The sequence below is a fragment of the Temnothorax curvispinosus genome, unplaced genomic scaffold (genome assembly GCF_003070985.1).
Source record: "Temnothorax curvispinosus isolate PA1 unplaced genomic scaffold, ASM307098v1 QBEX01017496.1, whole genome shotgun sequence".
Lineage (NCBI taxonomy): Eukaryota > Metazoa > Arthropoda > Insecta > Hymenoptera > Formicidae > Temnothorax > Temnothorax curvispinosus.
The window spans coordinates 346,224-364,427 of NW_020227276.1; the positions used below are offsets into that span (position 1 = coordinate 346,224).

Consider the following 18,204-nt stretch of genomic DNA (forward strand, 5'->3'; position numbering starts at 1 on the left):
GTGATTTACGTGTGTGAGTACACGTAACATTCGACATGACTCCCCGATTTTTGAAATAAAAAATGGAGGCGAATGGAGCGATGAGCGATCTATTTAAAGAAGTCCGTGATGCGACGTGGACGTTGACGACGCGCGCTCATCGATAAACAGCGTGCGATTACTGAATGTTAAACTTTATTTTCGGGTACACTCTGAAAGTATCAAAGTACAAGAGATATCATTTCGTAAAGAGTTAAAAAAAACATAGGAAGCATACATTTCTTAAGCTGCCTCCCCGTGGAGAAAGAAATAGCAGAACGGGATTAAAACGGTATTACTCTGATTGACGAATATTCCACCTGGAGAGCCCCCCCACCTGGAGATTAGCTAATCAGAGTAATACCGTTTTAATTCCGTTCCGCTATTTCTTTCTCCATGGGGATGCAACCTTACGTCTGTTTATATTTAAATTGATAAATTCTAATTCCAGAACGACCTAGGTCGGCATTCCGCGAGCCGAAGATTTGAGGCGAGATGCTGAATTACACGTCGCGTCGACGGCAACCCTCTTTTACAGGCATATGGACATCTTAGGACGTATGGATCTCGTCAATGTTTATGTGAGCGATGAAACGCAGCCTCATTTGCAACGCTGGCCTCAGCCTCCGTATGATACACTCCACCTCGTTTTTCGTCATATCACCGACGAACATGTACTTGATGTGATATCTGTCATAAATGTTAAGGAAGATACGAAAGAGTACACGTATCATCGTAAAAGTCTCTCGATAAACGCATCAGAGAGCGAGATCCTCTCAAATTAATCTTTATATGAACCTGTTACTCAAATTTATCTTTAACGACAATTAAAGAAGGGACGGTAGTGTGATTTAGGAATAAAGCGCCAGGCTCATAATCGCGAGGAATCAGGCTCGAGTCCAACCTATGGAGGGATTCTGTAACTCCTTATCAACAGTATCGGTATCGTTGCGCAACTTTTTTATATAATTTATACAATACTTGCGCAACGATACCGGAACTGTCGTTAAGGAGTTACAGAATCCCGCTACTGATTACAGGAATAAAAACATATTCTATGTGCCACTTCTACATCTTCGGGTAAAAAAGGACAGACTAAGAAGAAGAAGAAAATTAAAGAAAATTGTCGAAAATTGTTTCCAAATTCGTCTAGCTTGACAGTCGTATGCAAAGGATACAGTAAATCGCAAATTGGATCCATGTAATTCAAAGTTGTTTGAGTGTGGTCAACTCGTTCCAGCATCTCGTACAGGCAGACTGCAAGCTCGACCACGCAATGTGGCCGCTCCGCGTTAAACCTCGCTAGAGTGGGACCGATTAGGTGGCAAGCGTATATTAATTGTTCCTCGCTGCTTACAACCGGCTGAAGTTTCTCCTTGATAAACCTGAAGAGTTATTTATTAATTCGTAACAAAATACGATAAATTAAATATAACAAACAGAAAATAAATCTTTTGCTCTGTCAGTAATATCTAACAAAATAATTGTTTAATTCAATAATAATAAACTAAATATAGGCTCTCCTGAATAAATCAAATAGGGAATAGTGAGAGAGGCAATCGGAGCAACGCGCGATAATTATAGCGCAATCAATATATAGTCAATAAGATAAAATATATTAGTCAATACATATTCGGACGTTCTGATATTTTCTTTGTGTCATTTTCCGAATATGTATTGACTAATATATTTTATCTTATTGACTATATATTGATTGCGCAATAATTACCGCGCGTGGCTCCGATTGCCTCTCTCACTATTCCCTATTTGTTTAATTCAACCCATTTATTGAATCTTAATCTTCAACGTTTCGTCCATTTGCTTCTTTTCAAGTGCAAATCTATAAATTGCAAATTCAACACAAGAATAATATCTAATTATGAGCATATGTAACATAAATGTAAGAACCAAAAAATATTGCATTTGAGAAGGATCAAAACCAATGGTCAAAATGTGAAGATCAAGATTCAATAAATGTAGTTGGGTCGAATTAAACAATCATTTCTGTTAAATATAACAGAATATAATTATACAAATTTCTATTTGTAAAAACTATAAAAATGTCAATTTTGTTTAAATTTTCTTTCATAATATACAATACTTTTCTATATATCCTAATGTTATTTATAAATAATTTATATATATATTTATATCCAGACTTACTGAGGCATTGTCGTGATCTGTCCTACGCCTGCATGATGCCACACAGAATGCGCCAGTGCAAGCATGTAGCTGTACTTGTTTTCTAACAGGTTGTTATGCGTGATGTTGAAGTTAAACATTTGGAATGGCGTCAAGTTATTGTACTGCCAATTAACCAAGCCGGGACTGCTGATGGTCTCCAGCAAACGTTTGTGCAATGCTGACCAATAACATTCTGGTAACGCTGCTAGTAACAAACCGACGCAATTTATCCACAAATGTATCTCGTATGACGGCACAACGGTGTACCTGAGGTAAATAATAAGCAAAGTTACACAACAGTTCGGTATATTGTTCTGAAACAGTAGAATCATCATGATCCGACTATGAAACTTGAAGATAGAAGAAAACAATACCCTTTAGCAACAACGTCTAATAGAAAGTTAGCTACTGCATCTGGAGCAACCGGAAGAGCCATAAGTTCGACGCAAGTCACGTACAATGCGTGCGCGGCTGGATTTGGGAATTCGTTGAATCTCCAGTCGGTGGCGGGAAAGTGAGCCGTGCCGGACATTGCTTTAACAAATACATACTTAATTATTAAAATAATAAAATAAGTGACTCTCTGTCATTCTGATATAACTCGTGGATTGCTCTTTTCGTTTAAAAATTACTCAAAATTTATCAAGAATTTTGCGAATAAAAATAAGCACGGAGAAAGAATTTAGCATTTGCTTTCTGTTATATATTTTCATTTTTAATAAATATATTGCCAGACTAGCAGAGTTTATTTATATCCTATTAACTTTCTTTAAGGTTTTGATAGAGTTTTAATTTTGCTTCCATTCAAAAACAATTTATACTACAATTAATCATAAGAGCCAAGTAAAAATATGAATCGTCGTGTGATACAAAAACTTTGGTTGTCTTACTTTCTACGATCCTTTGTACAAGTCGAATGTAATAATCCAATTCTGGTACCCATGACACTGCATCGTCATTGAAGCGTGTCATGTACACTTGATAAGCCTCGGAAAGTGCCCATCCTGGTGCCCTGATTTCTCGTAACGATCCCAAAACGGCGGATACCAATCGACGTTTTAACAACGGCCGATCTCGCAACTTCTTTTCGTAATAATGCAATGTATTGTAAAGGTATGTCACAGGACGATCTAAAAATCAGAATTGCCTTCAATCAAACAAAATTCAATTAATCCGCCGAAAGAAATTTACTTGCTTTAATTACATTTTTATAGAACGAAAAGAAGAAACATTTCAATAGCCAATTTGAACAATTTATATTTATATGTTAATTTTTATATCATTTTGTACGGGACGACATGTGACTTCGTATAGAAGCGGTCGATTCGTAAAATAAAAAATAAAATTGTATAAATGAAAGAATATGAGGTTATTGTAATAATAAAATGGTTATTCATTTCGGGAGCAATAAATACATATATACAAATATTATATTGCATGATAGAGAAAGATCTTTCCGTTTTACTAGAATCGATGAAGTTTATCAGACACATACCGTGAAATTTGTACAGACAGCCCAAGTGTTCCAACAATATTTCCAAGCTCTTGATGACGGGCGGTATCTCTAGGTATCGGTGCACCACTATGTCAAAAACCGGTAAGAAGCGGAGACATACGTTCCCAAAGTACACGGGCAAATTTTGATACTGACTTGGCCCGCCACTAGTCTGCTCCATAATACCCTCCGGCGCAAACTTTTCTGGGAACTTCCTGTGAAAAGCGAGATGCTTCTCGTGCCAATTTGACTGTTTCCAATGCTCCGGCGAGTTCTCCTTAACGAACTCTTGTACACGGTTTCTAAACTCCGCCGCTTTCAATAGCAACAATTGTATGATGAAAAAGCACACTTGAGCCTCATTACCTTCCTGAGTTCTTAACGCTAGACAAAGTACAAGTCTGTCAATGGTCACTATGTTGTATTTCCAGATCATGTCGTTAATAGTGTCGACGCACTTGTTGACATGCTGACCGCCAACGCTGTTGGCAAATTCGAACACCAGATAATCGCAAAATTTCCTGAGATGAGCCGAAAGCGCTCGGGCGCCAATTCTCTCAAGAATTTTGTACGCGATAGGACTGATGCGGTCGGTCTCGAGTATCATTTTCCACAAGAGACAGAGGAACAACGGCGGCGTGCCAGGAACGGAGAAATGCGCGATGATGTCGTTCTCGTTGTTCATGGACGCCCAATTTCTGTATTCTTCCTCGACCGCTTTTTTTATCTGTTGCTTGTTCTCCTTCGCCACGCTGTTCTGCTGGAAGAACTCGCTCAACACCGGCGGAAAACACTGGAGGGTGTGATTCGCCCAAGAATGCGGCGTATTTTGCATGATGGTGTTCAACAGTTCCTTGCACCACGTGCCGCTGAGACTGTCGGCACCGGTGCCGGTTACATGCATGGATCGCGCCAGTGTCAATACCAATGCTCGATTAAGTTCCTCCGATTCAGCAGACACGAGGGTTTTCGGCTCTGACAGGAACCTAGACAGTTGCGGTTGTACTTCCGCCGAACCCAGTCCGGTAATGAGACGCAACGCCGTGCTCTCGACACACAAATGAAGCTGCGTCTGGTTGGTCTGCGGTACCGCTGCGAGGCTGTGTAGATGCGACAGCAGCTGTACCCTGTAATGCGGCTGGATATGGTGCATCCTGTAGCTGAACATCTCCAACAGTGTGTACAATGTTCCCCAGGCATGCGATTTGAATACCGTTGGCAACAGCTGGCTGATAAAACCTTTGATGCCCAAACTCTCGATCTCCGTGTATACCAATAATCTGCTATAAGTCTCGACCAGTGCTGGTGCTAATGCCATGTTGCTCTTGGATTGCGCCAGTTTGATCACATGCGTAACAATGCTGTGGATCAGGCTCATCTTAGAGTGCACGGTTAGAGAATCCAGAATAGACATTGAAAGCGGCGTCGTCGGGCCGTTCGCCAACGCCGCGTTATTCTGCAGATTCTGCAATGGCTGCTGCTGTTGATTCTTCTGCGTACCCAGGATTGTATCCACGAGCGCCGCCATCGGTCTGCTAAAATACTCCTGATTCGTCGAGTACGCGTTGCACAATAGCGCAATGCGATAATCCGATCCCATGCACAGAGAAGCATTTGGCATGACTAGATGCTGCAGAAACTCATGATGGACCTTCAGCGTGTGCGGTATGGGCCTGTGAATGTTAGTGCAGGGCTCGGTTTGAGCCTTCTTCAGTAGATGTATCCATATGCACGTTATCGCCATCTGATGAGTGCACAGCGCTTGGGTATAATCTGGGACAGGCAGAGGTTCCTTCTCCGGATAGAGAAGATCGTACAGTTTCAGAACGGGTAAAAAATTCGACAGCGGATTCCGTTGAATGCTACCCGAAATAAATTGCAGAAGGACCCACATCAGATGGTCTCTACCCTTCCTCAATTCTCTACCGGCTAATTTATCGTGTATCGCCATAACGATGCTTGGAAAACAGGCGAATTGAAAGAGAATGAAGTAAATCAGTTGCGAAGACAGGTGCAACCACACCCAGTGATTGGCCACTGTTCCATCCATCCCCTCTGCTGGCAGAGATTCGTTTTCAGATCGTTCCATCGCGAGGATGACGAGCTCCACAAGTTGCTCCTCCAAGACGATGCATCGTTGTTTGTGCTGTTATACAAAGAAAATACCTTTTTAAATTGATCACTATCAATATTAATTAAGCCGACAGTGTGCTTTCTGATATATAACTTTCGAAAAATATACTTGGCATGTGGAACCAACGAAAAAAAAGTTCAAACAGATATTTATCCTATTGTGTACCCTTACAGTTACAACTTCGTTTTTGTCTCTTAACAGTTGAAACGCTTGCATCTCATTAATTTTCACGTTTCACGTGTTTTAATTTCGTCTTACCTGTTTCTGCAAACCAAGCATCGAGCAGACCATATCTCTGCTGTATGGCTGCTCCAAAACATATCTAAGTAACTCCGTTTGAGGCTTAAGTAAATCTGGATCGTAAGGTAGATTTCCTTTCAAAGAAAACTTCAATGTAGTAGGATCCAATAACCAAGGATTGATCAAATAGTCTGCGTATCCTGTATGCTCAACCACTGGCAACATCTTCGAGTGTCCCACTATAGATACCATTTGCGCAGTATTTCGAAAACTTTCGACAAAATTCGAGAGCAACTTTGCCAGTTTCTAAAACAAACGTGTCGAAAAATGGATAAAACTAGATAACACAAACGAGAAATACTTTTTCACAAAACCATCAAATATGTTTTACACTTAATCTTATTCATTTTGCTTATTGCTCTTAATATTAAAGTTACTTACCCAATGAGGCCAATTTTTGCTGTCGGGATAAGCTTTCTGTATCTCGTTGACAATAAAATAACCCGGCAATAAGCACGCATTTCTATCGAAGATATATTCAATAACGTTTTCCAAAGCCTTTAGTTGTGGTTGTACCGACGCGTCTAATCGGGCTGGTATGGTTTGGGCCTTCTCTTTGCATCCCTGAAAGTAAAACACAGAAAAACGTCTCTGAAAGATACCACAGAAATATATCTCTTTAGACTTTTGTCTTACATTATATAATAAGATTACGAGAAATATCATAATGCCTTGAATGCATATTAAAAATACGCGATAAATCATTACAACTATTAATGGGAACCTACTTTCATGATTTCTCTGACTCCCTTGTAGTCGACTCCGCCGATGATATGTCTAATGAGAACAAAACACTCAACCCAAAAATCCTCCAACTGATATTGCAATTTGTCGCAACTCAGAATACATTCGCACACCAATCTGCAAAAAAAAAATTCATAGAAAACAGTTTAATACGACAAAAAGAATCAAAGCGACGTGAACAAAATGCAAAACGTTCGTTCATCTAAAAATGTACCTAGCAGGCAAGTAATTTGAATACACTAGGTTTTCCAGTAGCGACAGTAATAATTGTAATCGCCTGTGGTTCGTCATTGCTGCCGCCATCGATAGGAACTGACGAACCGCCGCCTCCTGCTGCTCCTTCGTCAATCCGGTCACAGCTGTCTTCAGTTCTTGATGCCATGTCGCCACCTTTTCACTCTCCTTCTTGGGATGATGAACGAGAACGCAACTGAAAGCCTCCTCTATCGCTTCTACTTTCTAAAATATATAAAATACAAATATGAAGAAATCTTTCCCGCGTCTCAATTACTGAAATTAAGATTCTGTCTTAGCGAATTCATGAATGCAGAAAGAATACTTCTTACCAAGATATCGTTTAAGATACTCGTAATCTGAGTTTCGTTGCTCATCTTCTCAGCTACGTAATATCTTCAACGATCAGGAAAGTTGACACATGTCTGAAAAGAATCAATTGTAAGATTTTCATCCTCTCGAAATTTTCTAAAAACAAGTTAAATGATAATTGATAAATCATATTTACCAAGACATAACCTAGACTTAACGCGCCCAGACGCTTGTGCGTCAAAAGGATAGGGAAGTGATTTCAGTAATTCCAGAAATTCAAGTGCTATATGATCTAAAGGAGAGAAAAGGTGCTAAAAGCACCTAATCTTCCTTTCACTCGAAGGATAGATTTCTCTAAAAAAAAAAAAAACAGACACTAATGTCAATTCTTCTCCCGTACTTGACAGTCTGTCAAATTCAATTTCAGATTTCAGATCGTCATTGGCATTTACGCGCTCTCTACCGATTGCTGCGTCCATCTTCGAGCGAACTACACAGCCAATTACTCACTGCCGGTAAAATAGATAGCGCATGCGTAATCTGGCGCAAACTGCACGCGACGCGCCCATGACTCCATGTGTATTGTGTATACTTCCAAAATAAAACCTGTCATCTGACTGAAAATTCATTTATCTTCGAAGATTCGTTATTTATATTTTAACTGCAGTCGAAATGGATTCCTACGTAATGCAGGTGGGGTGTAAAATCGATAGGCACAGCGCAGTGTTGTATAATAATCTTCAGGTCATTATCTTTCACTTACTTTATTTCGCAGATTCGGCGAGTGTGGCTCAACCAGGACGGGGAAGCGTTGGCGGTAAATAATGCACGAATGTATTACGATCAAAGCTCACATTAATCGCGTGAATGATTAATCGTTCCTTCGTAGGATCTCTTGTCCCTGCGGCACAATCATGTTTTGGTACCTCAAATTGGATCGGAGACCGCCATGAACAAGGCCATGGAACACTTATCCGCACCATTAGACGACCTGGTACTTTGCCACTTGAAGTAAAGACACAATCCTTTTGTTTTATAATTTATTCAGACGCTGGACGATTCATTTGACATTGCGTATACGATCGATATTTTTTGGTCTCCCCCTTAGAGCCGTATCCGCTATGAACAAGAACGAGCCTTTGGTCATGTACAATTTTCAAAGTTCGGCCGTACAATGTCTCGCGAAGATTCTACAGATGCAGAAGGAGGAAAACTGGATGTTACCGGTGATGAACGTGATGTGCCTGGAACTGAGATTATCGGCGATAGGCGCGGAAAAATCCAAGAGCAGCAAGAACGTGAAACCCGGCGAGGTCCTGGAGAAGTGCGCCGAGTGCTTGATGGCCTGTTTCCGGGTTTGCGCGGCTGACAGCAGAAGTTCGGAAGAGGACACGAAACGATGGGGAATGCTGGCCCTGATCAATCAGCTGCTAAAAGTGTATTTCAGAATTAACAAATTGCATCTGTGCAAACCGTTGATACGGGCCATAGAATCATCTCCTTTTAAGGACCACTTTGCGCTGGCGCAACAGATCACGTACAAGTTTTTCGTCGGTCGGAAAGCGATGTTCGACAGCGATTACAAGATCGGTGAGTACCTTTTCTATCACGTGTCTCGTAAACCACAGCAATTGCCTTCCTTTACCAAAGTAACATCAGATAAACACGCTGCCAAATTGTTTCAGCCGACGAGTATCTGACTTATGCGTTCGAGCATTGTCACATACAGTGTTCGAAAAATAAGAGATTGATCTTGACTTATCTGGTGCCTGTGAAGATGCTGCTGGGATACATGCCCAAGCAGAGTCTCCTGGAGAAGTATAATTTAATGGAATTCTGGGAGCTCAAGGAATCCGTGAGGAAAGGAGATTTACGTTCCTTGGAAGGAGTGATGGCGAAGCACGAAACCTTCTTCATAGACGCGGGCATATATCTGATCGTGGAGAAGCTCAAACTGATCGCATACAGAAATCTATTCAAGAAAGTATACCTGGCGCTGAACACGCATCAGATACCGGTGCTGAGCTTGCTCGTGGCGTTACAGATGTACGGGATGGAGGATATAGATATGGACGAGACGGAATGCCTTCTCGCCAATCTGATATACGAAGGCAAGATTAAAGGCTACATATCTTATCAACACAAGAAATTGGTTATATCTAAACAGAATCCTTTTCCACCATTATCCACCGTTGTATCGTAAACGATTACAATTGTAATCGCTGTAATTTATCTTCGCAATAAATGTATTATTATTTTTTTACAGTGTTATCGCGTATTGTTAACGATAAGGAAAGCGTTTAATATAATCCTTTTAGAAATAGTCTTATTCTTGACTCTTATCGATTCCGTTTCCGAAAGAAAAAATTCTTTTGACATTACATTTAGCAGATTGGGCATTTGCACGTAAAATATAATAATAAATCTACATCTATATGTATATATTGTAAACTGTTTGACGTGTTATGTAAACAAGTGATCTATGGATCATCAAACATTCATATTTTATTAAAAATATCAGAAATTTATGTTTCGTTGGTAATTTTATGCTCATTTACTATTATTCAATTTAGACACAATTGTTAGTATTGAAAAATTAACAGATCAGATCAGCGTAAATAATAATATTTCTATTTTAGTATCACATATCTTTTATATCGCTCTTTATAGCTAATTAATAAATAAATTATAATTGAAATGCATCTAATTATTTAAGCAAATCTAAAACTTTATTTTTCGTAGGACTGTTGTGTAAAAATACAGTTCAAAAAATTAATTAATAATCAATTAATTTATAATAATTTACATTTATACTATCTACATAAAAAAGGTTCGCATAAACATAACGTGAACAATTCAAGGGGATGTAATTTTGAAATTTACGCCTTTACGGCAATAATCCTGACACTTAGTGCATCGTCGTCCCGTAAAGTGGCGCTGATCGGTCAAGCATCACCGCGGATGGACCACGCGCTGGTAAATCACCTGTGACCGACGCTATCTTATCAACAATCTTCCGTTTCACAAATTTAGGAAATGCGCCACTGACGGACGCCACGATCTCTCCACTCTCCAGTCTCCGGGAAACGGGGGGGTAACGAGTAGCGAGAGGGTAATGGAACAACCCGACTCGCGTTTCTGCTTCGCTCTGCTCCAAAACTCGTTCTCCTCGTCGTCGTCGTCGCCGTCCACCTCCGCCGTCTACATCGCGCGGTCGCGGTGCAGCACAATGCGCGAGAGTGAGCGCCGCTGATTCCCGGGGAGACGGAAGCATGGCACGTCCCAAGCAAAGAGCGAGCGCGGACGTGTGCGCCGACTGCGGGACCCTCGGTGAGCGCAGCATCGTTTTTGCTCCACGATCACCTGGACCCCTGGACCCGTCATTTTCCTCGTAAAATAAGATAGGCGCGCTTAGAAAATAATATAAATGATCATTATGAATGTGTCCAGTGTACGTCCCTCGAATATTACTTTGGTAACCAGCTTGATTGAAGATAAACATACATTCCTTGTTTATGTAATGCAAGCTTTTAGGCTGCGACGCTTGTTCGATTGAGAGAATATTATTAGATCTGTCGTGCTGTTTCACAGAGCCAGGATGGGCATCGATCAACAGAGCTATTTTATTGTGCGACGATTGCTGTGGGATTCATCGTAGTCTAGGGCGTCACGTGTCGCACATCAAGTCGTTGCACAAGGGCGTTTGGAACCCGCACCTATTGAACGTTAGTATGCAGTGGCTATGGCTACGTAAAGAGAAGATTTCAATTCTCTTAAAATTGTCACATTGCATGTACGTCGTATAGCTCTCGAGATAACTGAACAATTATTCCAGATGGTGCATACGTTGAGTGATAACGGAGCTAACAGTATTTGGGAACATTCCCTGCTAGATCCCAGCAACTCCAAGATTAGTAGAAGGAAACCACAGCCTAAGGATCCCTTACAGTTAGTAATTATGTTATGACAAATCGTATTTTGTTGCGGAATATATTATTTTCACTCACAAATGCTCTTTGACGCTTGTGGAATGAATCAAATTTAGATACAGATCAGTTATCGGTATTCTTCTAGATTAAAAGTCAATTCCAATTCTAAACGTTTGAAATAAGCTTTTATTTTCTTAATTGTTTGTTTGCTTGTTTGTTTGTTTGTTTGTTTAATTTTTACATTATTTGCTTATAGTCCAGTGAAGGCAGATTTTATTAAGGCCAAGCATCAACACTTGGCCTTTATATTACGGCCGAGCAAGGAGGAAAGTTGCACGGAGGAGGAACTCAATAGACAGTTGCACAGTAGCGTTCGTACAAGTAATTTAGAAACTTCGTTGAGGCTATTGGCACAGGGAGCCAACCCCAATTATTTTTACAAGGTATATTTCAGTAATTATTCAAGTAAAATACACTGACGTATTGCAAATGATATAATTGTGGTATTGAGGAGGAACACTTTTGTTAAATTACATGCGTAATATACTTACAGGAAAAAGGGACCACACCTTTACATGTGGCAGCTCGTGCTGGGCAAGCTCTCCAAGTAGAACTTTTAATAGCTAATGGCGCAAACCCGAGTGTAGTTGATCTAAGTGGACAAACGGCTGCTGATATCGCTAAGTAAGTGACATGACAGTAACGTCTTTATTGTACGAAACGTAGGGAAAGTATATTTCACGTTAAAGAGTATTCTTTCTGTTATTTCAGAATGTCAGGGCATATAGATTTATCTGAACGTATAATTGAATGTATGTACGAAGTAACAGATAGGCTGACGTATCACATATGCTCTCGTAAACCAAGTCATCGAGGCGATGAACATCTCATAAACTCCGAATTGGCTTCTTTCTTGGATAAAAATGAGTTAACTTTGGAAGGAAGAAGCAGATTACAAATGGTATGTAGAAATTTATATTTTGATTATTTATCAATTTTATTTTGTACAGGATATGTAAGATTCGATTTATTTTTTGCTTAGTTGCCAAATCATTTGCTAGAGGAGTTAGCCATGGATGTTTATGACGAGGTGGATCGTCGGGAAACGGAAGCAAGTGAGTATCAGTTTCCAGTTTATTGCAAACTAGATTAAATATGCTAATCTTGATTTAGACGTGCATGAATTTTGTTACTAATTTAAGTTATTAATGATACACATATATTTCTGTGTCATGCTATTCCTTTGGAAGGGTGAGTAAAGAATGTTTGAATTTATTTGGCAATATAATTGTACAAAGTATAAAAACAAATTATTGAATTATGTCTAATACATTTATATAATAAATTACTGAATTATGTAATATATGCAGACAAGTAGATTTTCATATTTTATGCATAGTCTGGTTTTCAACCGCATCCCTCCCGGAGAAATGTACTGTTCCATTTCTGCCAGTTAATCCACAATTGTCGTCTACTAGAAACCAAGGAAGGCAAAAATTAGCGAGATTCACGCCGAAGGAATTCACCACTCTTATCGTAGATTTACTGGTTGAGGCGGGTCGGAGGCATATGCTTGCTAATAATGCACTTCAAAGTAATATTACCGAATTAATAGCGCATTTATTTTATGAGAGTTTTTCAAGTATTTTACATCATTTCTACATTTTTATATCATCTATTGTTCTTTAGATCCCGCGGTATCTATGCTTCGCAAAGAGCAACTTGGTAGGCACGGGTCGCAAGTGTCTGACGATGAACCTTTGTACGACAGTGTTGCATCTGACGATGATTATGCTGCTCTGACATCTACAGATAATACTTCATCTGACGTTTCAAACCAGCCTAAAACTAATAATGAGGTAATTTAAAGACTTCAGTTTTCGAGTACAAAGAAATACATTAACAAACGCGACTATATTCATCCTTGGAATGACAATACAAATTATCGGACATTCTTGCATAGATATATTTTAATTTTTTCTAATTGCATATAACATGTGAAAGTATATTAGTTTCGCAAATTGCTTACTTTAACTCGCATCAAGAGAGTGAGAGATGCAAGAAATATATAAGTTTACAAAACTCGATAGTCGTATTTACTTGTTTGTGGTAAAATATTAAAGGTACCGACACTAGTAACAAAAAGAGGAATAAGGAATTGGCTGAGCACATGGCTTTTCTGTAGGCGGTGTTATTAGGCAAGTGCACAGAACTGTTTGTGCATGTGCGATCATTGCCAAAAAGTGTAAATTTTGACCATTGTGAAACATTAATTAGCTGCTGATCTGAACTGATTCATATAATGATTCGCAATCCACTAAACACCATGATTTGCATATTGCGTAACAACAATGCAATGATAATAATATATCCGCCAATTTATAACAATTCGTTTGCGTGACCATTATAACATGCTCTCTATACTTGTTGCACAATATACGTTTAATTTAAAGCAAAGATTATTACTGTGCTGTATTGTTACAGGAAACATTTACACCAGTCGCTAAGGGTCTTCCGTCCATGGTAGAAGTTTTGAAAAAACAATTGACCCTGTCCGAATCAACCGTACGAGATCTCCGCGAGCAGGTACACACCCTGCAAACCACCGTCGAGCAACTCACTCGAGAGAACAACGAGCTGAAACATATGCTACAGGTAACTGACTCAAAATTCTAGTTATCTGTTTTATAACATATCAAATATCAATGTTTAATCGCATGATAAATGCTGAAAATGCAATTTTTTTTTACTGATCTAGGTCAAAGGTTCTGATGGCAACATGAACGGGCATGTTGGTGGCGAACAGGAACCTGAATTAGAACCGGTGCACGATATCAAAACGTCCACTGTACGTGGAAATCAACGACCGGCATCTATGTACGAGACTAGAGAAGGCCTGCGGAAACCAGCGTCATGGTCAACAACTATTTGCCAGGTAATTAACGTTTTTTTTTTCTTTTTTCCCCCCCGAAACAAGTTGACAAAGTATATCCATACTAATCTGTTTGCGTTTATTTCATTCAGACGAAACGCGACACCGAGACATTATCGCGGAATAACACGCAAAGCTTGTGGGAATGTGGCGCGCCCAATCTGCCGCCCAGCGAAGAGGTAACTCGCCGAACGGAACAAGTTACCAGGCGAATCCAAGAGCTGTGGATGGCTATGCAAGATCCAAGCCAGCGAGAAGCCTTTGTGCCTTGCGCCGAGAGGATACGCGTTGCTGTTGCCGAATTAACCGCTATATTTCCTCAGGTAAGATTATTGTTCATTCGTTGAACGTGCTTCTTCATTCGCTGGGACAGAAGCAATTCCCACTGTATTTGTTGTAGAATCCAATTGAGGAGAATATCAGGTCCGCCTTACGCCAGTTAAACGGCAATACCGGGAGACTTCAAGCTGAGTGTTCCGGCCTTCAAAGATGCACCAGTGATGCCGAGCACATGGATCGTTGTTTGCAACAAGTACGTTCATGCGCTTACGATATTGCCAAAGCAACCAAGTTACTTGTCACGCAATTTCAAACATAGATTCTCTCAATGTCACAGAAAAAGTATCGAGAGATGCCTGTATCTCTTATCGAGTCTATTAGATGTCTCTTTCTTTTCGAGTCGTAATTACATAGTTATTGCAATGCTTTATATACATATATATATTTACTTAACAATAATAACATTCATTCATTTATTGTCTTTGTTAAGTTTAATAAATATTGGAGCAGAATCACTTTTTTTTATTATTATTAAAGTATTAATTGCCAGAGTGGATTACTAAAAGTATACTCTAAAATTATTTAAGTAACTATGTTTGAATGCGATCTAACAGATAAGACATGACATTGTTTGAATAGATTATCAATATATAGTATCATGTAGTTATGTAGTATATCGTTTATAATACCCGACAAAGACTGAATAGCGGCAAACCAATGAATTCTACATATATGCAGCTTAAGTTTACAAGTTTTGTCTAATACGTAAGTCTTGCTTAGGCAAAATTTTACAAAGGTATGAACCTTATCATTGAAATGTTTAACTGCAGTAGAAGCTCTATTATTTTGAAGGCTGGAAAATTCCTTCTTAACGAATATCTTCACCACATGCACAATTCTATTCAATCACCATTTATGTGTCTGCATATATCGTGTGCCAAAATTTATCGAGCTCTCAATGCATTATCGAAAGAATTTAAATGTATTTATAGCAGTTTTCAATCTGAGATAACTTGTGTTAAACATCAAAGAAATTTTTTTTACATTTGATACATCTGAGATTTTATCTTTAGCGTCAGTTAAACTACGTAAAAATTAAGTTAACTTTCACACTGCCTTTCTATGTTTTAATGTTAATTTAGCAACAAAAATGTCGCAATAACATTAAAATTATAATCTAAATTTATGATCTATATCACTTTATGATGTGTTATTATATATTTTTCTCTCATATATTATTAATTTATATAAAATGTTTTAATTGGTCTTTATACATTTTACACTCTTTTGGCTATATTTTACAATCTTTTCTTGGCTATATGACTGTTAGTGCAATATTAAAAATACAAAAATTACTGAATATTTTATCTAACTTGTTAAATTTGCACAACAAAATATTTAAATGATAAGATAAGGCAATGTTATAACGTTACGATGATATGCATTTTTATTACTGAAGTACACGCGAATGTATAGTAATAATGAAAATACTGTAACTGTAATTGTAATATATGGAATCCGTAAATGAAATGTATTTTCGTAAAACGATATTTATAATAATTATATAATAAAATGTCTTGTATAACTGTATTATATATATACATAAATTAATGTGTAGAATACAATTATGTACTAAGTTTTTTATGTACTTTTTGGCCAGTTATAACGATGAGTGACATATCTTAGATCTATTCTACATAGATATTATATATGTATCGTACATATATATTTTTTAGCTAAACGCAGCTCAACAATTAATGTAATAAATAATATTGCTACATAACATTATATTAAGGGACCCACCAGGCCCTTGGGTTATCGATCCTTAGTATGTAGTTGTGCGGTTAATAATTTACTTTAAAACTTTAATTTGATATGAAATAAAAGTACACATTTTAAACAATAAATTAGAAAAAAGAGTTAATAAAAATCTTAATTTTTTCAAACCGAAATAAAACTAGAAATATATTCTTTAGTTAAATTTTCAGATAAAATAAAAAAAACTGATTTTTCAGACTCGTTATCCTGGTGTGCCCCTTGAGTTATAACATAAACATAATATTTAACGCTACTCTGAAATTAATCGAAAATAATTATAGAATAAGTGATAAAATAATATTCTTGTCAGATTCTGTGCTGTAATAAAAATTGCGATTATGATTATATATAGGGTTTGTCCTGTTATTACAATGTTTTAACTGTATTAATATATATATATATATATATATATATATATATATATATATATTTATTTATTAACAAATATAGTAGATAAAATATGTCATCATAAAATTTACAGACGTCAAGGTAAATCGCGTATGCAATATTTTTGTAGCAAGGTATGTGATAATGCATAATGAGAAATATTTTTTGCCGCTCTTTCTCTATCAAATTTGAGCCAGTTTTATTAAATTTAAGCCAGTAATTAAGTTTATCATTGCGAACAAAAAAGTTGAAACCTTTTTTTCGATAAATCTAGAATTATTCGACATTCAATAGGAGATATTTTCTCTAATAAACTTATTATTTAAGTATATTGTAAATATATTTATCGATAATAATTTAAACTTCCCATGGCTTTAAGTCGTTGTTTCCTATTGGTGAAGCTGAAACCAGAGAGTAGAGCCATAGGGCCTATTCTTATTTCAAGGGATCGATCATGTATTTCTATTCAACATCGTTAGAAAGAGGCCACATTCCGCATATGCGCGCATTTTCTATAATAAACGTTACGTATACTATATAAATAAATGCGCGCATATGTGCGTTACCAGAGAGAAACCTGAGAGAGGCCATCCCGGCCTTTTTCGTGTGTTGCTGTGTTGCATTTTCCGACGCGCCGCCTGAGAAAATGCAACTCAACTACGTCGTATCGCTCGGTAACCGCACATGGTTTGCGTCCGTGCTAGGTTCGTGCCGAAGCCGAACTAGCCAGCTGGAGGGGATATTCTGGCCGCGGCGGCCGCGCTTCCATCTTGCGTATTCCAATTAATAACGAATTACGATAATTAAAATTACAAAATTAAGATTACATTCTTCAAAATTATTACGAACTTTGTATCTCATAATTTTGAAAAATATAATCGTAATTTTATAATTTTAATTTTCAGATAAATGTCAAATTTTGCAAGCAAGAAGCTATTATTTGAGCGTTGATTCAAACCTTCACATTTACGTGAAATTTATAATAATTAACGATAATTTTTAAAATGTGAAATTCTATAGATAAAGAATAAACACCGTTATTATCTATTAAGAAATCGTCTTATGTTGATTTCGTATAATATATCCGGCATTAGTATCATACAATTTCAAATTTATTACACGTTTCCTTATAATTCCTTATTACAATATAACTTTCTTATAAATAATGTTACATATGGACGGGTAAAAGCCATAGTGGTGTAAGTCAAATTTTTGAAAATATTGTCTTGTATGCATAGATGCAATTTATATATTGTATAAATTTTGATCGCATATAAAGCTAAGTAGCGAAGCACCTCGCGAGGTAGAGGAGTGTTTCGCGAGGCAAGGGAAGCATCTCGCGAGGCAAAGGAGCGTCTCGCGAGATAAAAGGAGGGTTTCGCGAAACAAGGGAAGCATCTCGCGAGGCAAAGGAGCGTCTCGCGAGATAAGAGGAGGG

The 18,204-nt window shown here is 37.9% G+C and overlaps 3 protein-coding genes across 3 annotated transcripts; 2 read left to right on the top strand and 1 right to left on the bottom strand.

Annotated features, from left to right (window-relative positions):
* Positions 1-157: 157 nt before the first annotated feature.
* On the bottom strand, positions 158-7,834 carry LOC112467536 (mediator of RNA polymerase II transcription subunit 23). The gene is made up of 12 exons (XM_025036216.1): positions 7,618-7,834; positions 7,442-7,534; positions 7,090-7,334; positions 6,860-6,992; positions 6,513-6,695; positions 6,090-6,377; positions 3,698-5,843; positions 3,093-3,332; positions 2,577-2,736; positions 2,182-2,469; positions 1,197-1,403; positions 158-708 (listed from the first exon to the last, which is right to left on the bottom strand). The coding sequence occupies exons 2-12, from the start codon at positions 7,484-7,486 to the stop codon at positions 570-572; spliced, it is 4,074 nt and encodes a 1,357-aa protein (XP_024891984.1). The 5' UTR covers positions 7,487-7,534; positions 7,618-7,834; the 3' UTR covers positions 158-569.
* A 134-nt stretch (positions 7,835-7,968) lies between these two features.
* Positions 7,969-9,684, top strand: LOC112467535 (PCI domain-containing protein 2). The gene is made up of 5 exons (XM_025036214.1): positions 7,969-8,114; positions 8,197-8,238; positions 8,311-8,432; positions 8,530-9,011; positions 9,107-9,684. The coding sequence occupies exons 1-5, from the start codon at positions 8,094-8,096 to the stop codon at positions 9,622-9,624; spliced, it is 1,185 nt and encodes a 394-aa protein (XP_024891982.1). The 5' UTR covers positions 7,969-8,093; the 3' UTR covers positions 9,625-9,684.
* A 719-nt stretch (positions 9,685-10,403) lies between these two features.
* Positions 10,404-15,777, top strand: LOC112467539 (ARF GTPase-activating protein GIT1). Its single transcript, XM_025036220.1, has 13 exons — positions 10,404-10,751; positions 11,013-11,146; positions 11,257-11,369; positions 11,607-11,793; positions 11,904-12,034; positions 12,122-12,311; positions 12,393-12,465; positions 12,750-12,944; positions 13,040-13,209; positions 13,835-14,005; positions 14,109-14,285; positions 14,375-14,605; positions 14,683-15,777. The coding sequence occupies exons 1-13, from the start codon at positions 10,694-10,696 to the stop codon at positions 14,878-14,880; spliced, it is 2,028 nt and encodes a 675-aa protein (XP_024891988.1). The 5' UTR covers positions 10,404-10,693; the 3' UTR covers positions 14,881-15,777.
* The last annotated feature ends 2,427 nt before the right edge of the window (positions 15,778-18,204 follow it).

Excerpts from the sequence above, each read along its gene's own strand:
- LOC112467536 (XM_025036216.1), bottom strand. The coding sequence starts at position 7,486 with ATGAGCAACGAAACTCAGATTACGAGTATCTTAAACGATATCTTG. Across the intron at positions 3,333-3,697 it reads CTGTCTGTACAAATTTCACG|ATCGTCCTGTGACATACCTT; the intron begins GTATGTGTCTGA and ends TCTGATTTTTAG. Across the intron at positions 709-1,196 it reads GATCCAATTTGCGATTTACT|ATATCACATCAAGTACATGT; the intron begins GTATCCTTTGCA and ends CATTTATGACAG.
- LOC112467535 (XM_025036214.1), top strand. The coding sequence starts at position 8,094 with ATGGATTCCTACGTAATGCAG. Across the intron at positions 8,239-8,310 it reads AGGACGGGGAAGCGTTGGCG|GATCTCTTGTCCCTGCGGCA; the intron begins GTAAATAATGCA and ends GTTCCTTCGTAG. Across the intron at positions 9,012-9,106 it reads CGACAGCGATTACAAGATCG|CCGACGAGTATCTGACTTAT; the intron begins GTGAGTACCTTT and ends AAATTGTTTCAG.
- LOC112467539 (XM_025036220.1), top strand. The coding sequence starts at position 10,694 with ATGGCACGTCCCAAGCAAAGAGCGAGCGCGGACGTGTGCGCCGACTGC. Across the intron at positions 13,210-13,834 it reads AGCCTAAAACTAATAATGAG|GAAACATTTACACCAGTCGC; the intron begins GTAATTTAAAGA and ends GTATTGTTACAG. Across the intron at positions 14,006-14,108 it reads AGCTGAAACATATGCTACAG|GTCAAAGGTTCTGATGGCAA; the intron begins GTAACTGACTCA and ends TTACTGATCTAG.